This window comes from Nuphar pumila, chromosome 16 (assembly GCF_984573655.1).
Source record: "Nuphar pumila chromosome 16, dmNupPumi1.hap1.1, whole genome shotgun sequence".
In the NCBI taxonomy this organism is placed as follows: Eukaryota; Viridiplantae; Streptophyta; class Magnoliopsida; order Nymphaeales; family Nymphaeaceae; genus Nuphar; species Nuphar pumila.
The window spans coordinates 16,363,008-16,370,532 of NC_143264.1; the positions used below are offsets into that span (position 1 = coordinate 16,363,008).

The following is a 7,525-nucleotide window of genomic DNA, read 5'->3' on the forward strand; positions in this document are numbered from 1 at the left end:
GAAGTGCTACTCAAAGTAGGTGAGGATGGCTGATCACCACTAATAGCTTGCACCTTTTTAAGCCTCGCAATGCCTTCACTAGAAGAGCCTTAGTTTAGACCCCTGAAATATACCATGCTGGTTGTTTCCCTTTACTATTAGGAAACATTTCCTTTTTATGAAGGACTACATGTCACTCTTATATCTTGAAGCCAACCATGTGCAAAAGATAAAAATTCATCAGTGAAATGTCGCGCAAGAGGTTGAACATGAACTTCAATGCTGGTCATGGGAAAATTTGGCAGACCAAGAGAAGAGGAGGTCATTGCAGAAGTCGAAATAATTGGGCTGGTGGAAGGGGCATTCTTCCTCTTCCATAAAATGTGCAAAATGCCACAGAGGGAGACAATCGTGTTGCTGGTCAGAACAATAATCAACAGAGGAATGTAGTGTAATGTCAATTGTAATATCTCACAAATTTTTGCCAAGTTATAGATTAATAAAAAAAAATTTTATTAAATAAATATATTTCATTGCTTAGATTAATGCAAAATATATATAATATAGGCTGACGTTAAGTGGATCCTTATATGGATCTTGGACTCATTGCCATGATCCATGATCCATTTGTAATATGGATCTTGAATCCGATGCCAAGATCCATGATCCAATTATAATATGGACTTGGACCTGATGCCAAGATCCATGATCCGGTTAAGCATAGGTTAGAGTTAAAACAAGGTCTTGATTCCTATGTTTATATAAGTTTCATTATCATTTTCATTGATATTTAGAGGAATATCCCCTTCGTCATTCAAAGAATTATCATAAGAGATTAACTCTTCTTGTGGTAGAAGATCAAATAAAAAGGTATATTCAATTTCATTGTTATCTTTGGTCTTCTCAAAACGATTTTCATTTTCTAAAAAGCTTACATCTTTAGAAACATATAGTTTGTTGTTTTTTGGGTCAAAACATCTATATCCCTTTTGGTTTTCTCCATAACCTAAGAATACACATTCAATAGCTTTGTGAGATAATTTATTTCTTTTATGAAAAAGCACAAAGCACTTACAACCAAAAAATTTTAGAGTGTTCTTTCAAATAATTTTTCATATGGAGATATATTTTGCAAAGATGATGAGGTCATTCTATTTATTAAATAAGTTGATGTTAGAGCGGCTTCGACAAAAAAATATTTCAGAATTTCTTTAGAAATAAGCAGTGTCCTAGTGGTTTACAAGATGTGTTTATGTTTTCTTTCGGCTAATTCATTTTGTTTGGGAGTTCTAGGACATGATCTTTGATGACAAATTTCATTTGTTTCTAAATAATTTTGAAACTCATTTGATAAATATTCACCACCCAAATCGGATCTAAGGATAAAGATGTTGCTTGAAAATTGATTTTTGACAATCATATGTATTTTTTTAAATAATGAGAAGACATCGGATTTGAAACTAAGAAAGTATCTCCATACATATCTGGTGAAATCATCAATAAACGTCACATAATATGAGTATCCTCCTTTTGACATAACGGGAAAAAGTCCCCAAACATCCAAATGCACTAATTCAAAAGGTCTTTTAGAAACGAAAGTTCTATTTGGAAAATGAGTTGATTTCATTTTTCCAAAAATATAATCCTTATAAGCAAAAAAAATTTCATTACAAATTTTTTTTTCAAATACAAAATACTTTTTTTAAATGGTGAATTAAGTAAAAAATGTTTTTTTACATGGTTTCTGTGTGTTTTTAGGTGACTCGATGATCTCATGGAGATGCAAGAAGCAACACAAAGTATCGTTATCCTCAACTGAAGCTCAATATTGTGCAATGGTCACTACGACTATGGAGCTTGTGTGGCTTCAAAGTCTTTTCTGTGATATGGGTATAGTCATCTCCACACTTTCAAAGATGTGTTGTGATAACAAAAGTACAATTTACATCGCTAGCAATCATACATTCCACGAGCGTACTAAGCATATTGAGATGGGTTGTCACTATGTATGTGACAAATATCTAAGAGGAACTATTACATTGCCATATGTCACATTAGAGTACCAGTTGGCGGACTTCTTCACCAAAACACTTCCTGTTCCTCGTTTTATTTTTCTTCTTAACAAACTTTCAGTTATCTTTCCGTAAAGTTTGAGGGGGTTAAATTATATATATATATATACCTGATAAGGGTATTTTAGTCTTTTTACATAGTTGTTTATAAAAACAATTATTATAATTAGGTTAGTTTCTTTTTTATTTCTCTTTTTATTTTCCTTTTTTAATAGCATTGGGGGTCCCAACATAGAGTCGTTAGGGGCTCCCAACGACTCTATGTGGGAGCCCCCAATGGCCTCTCACTCTTCCTCTTTTGTGTATAAATAGGGGACTTCTCTTCTCCCCTTGTATTGTAAGGTATTCCAATGATCTCTTTAATAAAGATTTCATTTCTTTATTTACTTGTTAGCCTTTTAAGGCTTTTGTATTGTCCCATTGTGGACTTCTTACTTGTATTTGTCTTGTGCCATCGTGCTTGTCCATTATTGGACTTTGTGAATGCTTTTGCATTCCTAGGTTATATTTTCGCATACTTCATTACAGAGTCCCTCAAGAGCTTGATAATGTATGGCAGAACTGTTCCCATTCTCTCATCTCATTGATATAGGACTAAGGCAGCTACTTAAATGGAATACTTTCATAGAAAAAATGACATAAAGATGATTTTTGTAAAGCAGCTACTTAAATGCAATACTTTAACAGAAAAAATGGCAGAAAGATGATTTTTGTAAAGTAGCTGCTTAAATGCAGTATAATAAAAAAGACTAGAAAGATGCTTTTTGTAAACATTAATGATATGCAATAGAGAAAGAATGGGAGGGAGAGCAATAATTAATGCAATACATTTATAAAAAGAACCTCCATTTTTTGTCCAACCCACAAAGAAAATTAGTCCCATATTGCTCAGTGGGAGAGAGTGAAGGGTTTCCTCCCAATCTGAGTGAATTTGGCCTTGGGTTTGATTGAGCCCAGCTCAGATATCCAAAACCATTACCCCCATTACCCATACTTGTTTTTTAAATTTTGATTTTTTATTTTACACCCTAAATTAGTGAATAATTAGGGCTCGACTCGGGCCACCCCTAGTGCCCGAGTCCGACCCAATAAGTTATCGGGTTGGGCTAGCTGTGTTTGTAAGATAAGGCCTTAGACTGACCCGTTTCGGGCCAGGTACCCGAAGCCTGGCCCGATGGCCACACCACTATTAAATATGGGTGCTTGTACTTGTATGACTATGTTTTCTTATAAGAGAAATGTGATGTGTAGCATTGCTTAAGTTTTTCAATGGTTAAATCAATAAATAGTTTTCCCTGATGTGCTAATTTCAAAGTGGAGGTTCTTTCATACAACTTGTCCTAGATGGTGGAATTAACGATAGGTTTTTTGCCTATATCTACCAAAACAGAAGTCTGAATGGAAACATAGGCATATGGACTGTGCTCATATTTGACACGATATTAGAGTAGAACCTTTGTGTTGAGCCTTGCACACATTCACTTTCATCATAATTTGTATATTTATAAAAAATTAAATGGAGTCACCATATTATAGACTGTTCAATCAACCACCAGAGCCCATGTTCTTGCAAGTACCATGCCCATTTACATGCATTGCATAGTTGTTTATTATTCAATAATTTTGTTTATAGTTTGGAGTAAAATTTGATGTTTTAAGGTTTTAGTATATGTGCATCATAAAGTATTTCTCTCATGTCAACTTCACTACTGATATGTGAGTTATAATCTGAAGCAAACTTGATTGATTAATCAATTTTGACTATGAAACTTAGCCTGAGCCATGTATTTGCTAGCTTTAATCACAGTTAAACCATTCTGGATGAGTTGGCTTTATCTTTTTTCCTTTATCATTTGATAATATATGTGAGGTTGGTAGGGGTGGGTTAGGCAGGTCTTTGGAAGTGCAATGTGGTTTAAATGTCAAAGTTCCTATGCTATCCTTTGACATAAATAATTCTGTTGGAAGAGCGACCCTTTTTAACTAATAAGGTGGGCATTGTAGGAGGAAAATGCTTGCATACATGTGAGTGTATCACAGCATGATATACACTAGCATTTTCCAGCACCATTCCAAAATTATATGTCAAAAACCGAGAGCGCGACAATCATAGCCACCCCACCTACCAGTTTCTGTCCAATAAGAATGATGGAGAATGCTAGTCAAAAAGATTGGATTTTTGGTCAAACAAAGGCTAAATTTGAGTCATCTGTTGCACTGCCCGATATTAGTAGAGGAGATAATGCTCTTGACCTTGAAGTTTTGCAGTCTTTTTCCAGATTTGGGCATGCTTATCACAATCTCCAGCCCCGTGTAACCAGAACCCTTCTTCATGCCTTCCTGGATCCAACAAAATCATTGACTCAACATTATGGAGCAATTCAAGGGCTTGCTGCCTTGGGAACAGGCGTGGTATTCTGGTTTGCCTTTGAAGTCAAAATTGGGGTTTCTGAAATTCTTTAACTTCATATGTTTGTAATGCAGATACGTTTGTTGATATTGCCAAACCTTGAGGTTTACCTACCGCTGCTGGAACCAGAGATGCTACTTGAAAAGCAGAAGAATGAAATGAAGAGACATGAAGCTTACCGTGTTTATGGAGCTCTTCTGGTACATCTCATTTTATGTTTTGTCAAACCGACCATGAGGAACAATTTGGAACAATTTCTGTTACCTGCAAAACTTATACTTGTGATAGCACGTTTATCTTGTCAAGCAGACCTCCCTGGTTTGAAACGTGGGATTCAGATGTGTATGGACGTGTGCATGAGTACCCATGTACCAATTGATTAACAAGCTCACTAAATAAGATGCCTTTCTGCAGCAAGCTGCTGGTCAATGCTTATCTGAACGGCTCAAGTTGTTTCCTTGTCTGCTATCTCCTCCATCTTTTGCCTTCCAGAAAACAAACAAAGGGAGGATATCAACAATTATGCCTAGTAAGATTCTAACTAACCACTTTTGATGTTGTGATTATGATAACAAAGCTATTCCATACTGGTGCTTCATGGAGCATGCTTCCTGTGTCTACAGCAGACATCAAACATGCAGCAATATTTCATGTACAGAGTCAAAACATGTTTGGGCATGATCTACTGCAGTTCTAACTCCATCTATGTTTTTGCTGCTGTTCTTTTCATAATTTGCCATTGTGTTAACATTCCCTAAGCCTGTAAGAGCAAATCACACACACACACACACACACACACACACACACACACATATATATATATATATATATAAAAGCTTACTGCCAGTGTCCTCATAAAAGTTGCCGTTCATGTTACATATTGTGTCAAGTCCTGCATCCATGTGTCATAGTATGTTTGAACGGTTTGCTGATAAAAATTTGAAAACTTAACTGCTGAGTTTTGTGTTATTACCTATTCTCTAATTAGCTAAACCTTGATCCAGGCAAAAGCAAAGCTACCACCGATTACGCATCACTGCAGCCGCCTGTCAAGAAAGTTGCAAGTGAGAGCATGCTCATGGGTAGTCAAGCAGAATCATTGTCACATGCGCCTCAAGAAGCATTCACAAATGCATCATCAGGGCAGTCTGCTGTTGTTCGTTCATCATCATTACCGAATGGAACATTATCCCGTGGGAATAGACAAGACAAAGTGGATGCTGCCCAGGATGTACAGAAGCTGACTTTGAACTCAACACAGGTGCTAATGAAGGAAGATGTGGATGCAAGCAACATGTTGTCATCTTTATCCGAGTTGTTTGGTGAAGCCATTCTCTCATTTGTTCAGTCCTCAGAGATGATGATATTTTTATAAAAGAAACCCAATCTTCACCTTAGTTTCAGCGGTTAGGAAATGTTTTTTTTTTGTAAAATAGTTCTTTTTGGAAGAAACTAAGTAAAACGTATTTACATGCTGAGGGATGCTTTGTAAAATATTCAATTAGAAGGGAAATGAATGTTTACAATAAGAGTTAAGGATCAAGCGCCCACCAACACTTACCATAACAGAGCGTTAAACAATAAACATACTATATATGATGCACGTGAATTATGTTGGAAGAATCGGCCATGGAAAGGTGACCACACCTTAGCCTCTCCAACAAAGAAGCTTGCAAGTATGATTTAAGGTTGATGCATTAGTTAAGGCGGGTTAGTCTGATTAAACTCAATTTTTTAGCTAATACGGCATGCTTCACTACATTGCAAATTAGATAGTTTCCATCTTTTGTAGCGAATTGTGTTGCACCATTACCTGGTTGAGCCTCTAGCAATTACCAGTTCCATTGCTGGCTTCCGCTGTGAATAGCCCCTTTGTAGCTGATCGGGGAGACTACTGCACTCTGCCTCAAGAGTTCAAGACGCATCCGTGGTGTATTGACATCATTGTGCAGGAGTGTATGCAGTGGCGGAGCCAGAAGTTTTTTGTTGGGTGGGCAGACTTCGGGTGGTGATCATCGACCTCTGTCGGTGGCGCAGTGGCACGAAGCTTCCATGGTGGTGAAGATCATACATTGAGATCGAAAGCCTGTTTCGGTAGTTGAGCCACCTCCTTCTCGGTGGTGATCCAGCAGCAAGCCGAAGGTCTTCCAACTGAGGTGCCTCCTCAGCTCTCTCTCGGAGGGGACGGTCCTCGCCACAGCATCGAGGCAGAGCAACTCTGTATCGCAGGGAGGCATGATCTCCACTCATGCACGACCCTGCTCTGATCTTCTTCGACAAGCATTCGCAAGGAAAGAATGCAACCTCCAAATCGTGGGGAATGAAGAAGAAGACCCGAGTCATATCATATTTCGACTCGGTTTCTAATTCTGGGGTGGGCGACCGCCCACCCCTGGCTCCGCCACTGAGTGTATGTGTATGCGTTTCGCAAGGACGTGCACCCTAAACACCATCGACCCCTTGCTGTCAAACCTTGAGGTAAATTACATAAAGGAGCTCTTTCGTTCAAAGGCAGGACTATCAATGATTTAGCTCCGTTGCAGGACCCTGGTTTGTTGACGATGATTGTTCCAGGAGCAGTTTCAAATTCGTCCGTGATATTCCTTGTTCATCGTTATGGGAGGTCTGGGAAATAGCTGTTTACAAGCTAAATGAAGCTGGGATCATGGAACTTGCAGGGTCTTAATGATTCTGTAGGTATGTTCTTTAAACCAACCTTTCTCAACCTTGTCGGAGTATCAAGCTTCAGATTTAGAGTCCATTCGGTTTAGGAGGGTCAAAACCAGCCACTTGAATGCTGGCTAGAGGGAAAGCGGCAGTACCCTGAAAGTTTTTTCTTGAAGTTTTTCAAGTGGTTTTGATTGTTGCCTGTAAATATGAATTGTTAGATCTCCTGGACGAGTTCAATCAGAATGGCTCTCTTAAGGAAATCGATAGGTCGTTATTCATTCTTATTCCCAAATATTCATAGACTGAAGGCATCAACAGATTTAGACCCATCTCCCTCTCAGGGATTATCCACAAGATCTTGGTCACTATTCAGTCGTCCACAGCAAAGACCAAG

The 7,525-nt window shown here is 38.0% G+C and overlaps 1 protein-coding gene across 1 annotated transcript in view; it reads left to right on the plus strand.

Annotated features, from left to right (window-relative positions):
• The window catches only part of LOC149813023 (transcription initiation factor TFIID subunit 6-like), a 124,046-nt gene extending 118,056 nt beyond the window's left edge, over positions 1–5,990 (plus strand). The window contains exons 9-12 of the mRNA XM_089991927.1: positions 4,331–4,463; positions 4,536–4,661; positions 4,876–4,990; positions 5,466–5,990. Of these exons, the coding sequence (XP_089848053.1) occupies positions 4,331–4,463; positions 4,536–4,661; positions 4,876–4,990; positions 5,466–5,836 (745 nt within the window). The 3' untranslated portion in view covers positions 5,837–5,990. The remainder of the gene's footprint in view (positions 1–4,330; positions 4,464–4,535; positions 4,662–4,875; positions 4,991–5,465) is intronic.
• The last annotated feature ends 1,535 nt before the right edge of the window (positions 5,991–7,525 follow it).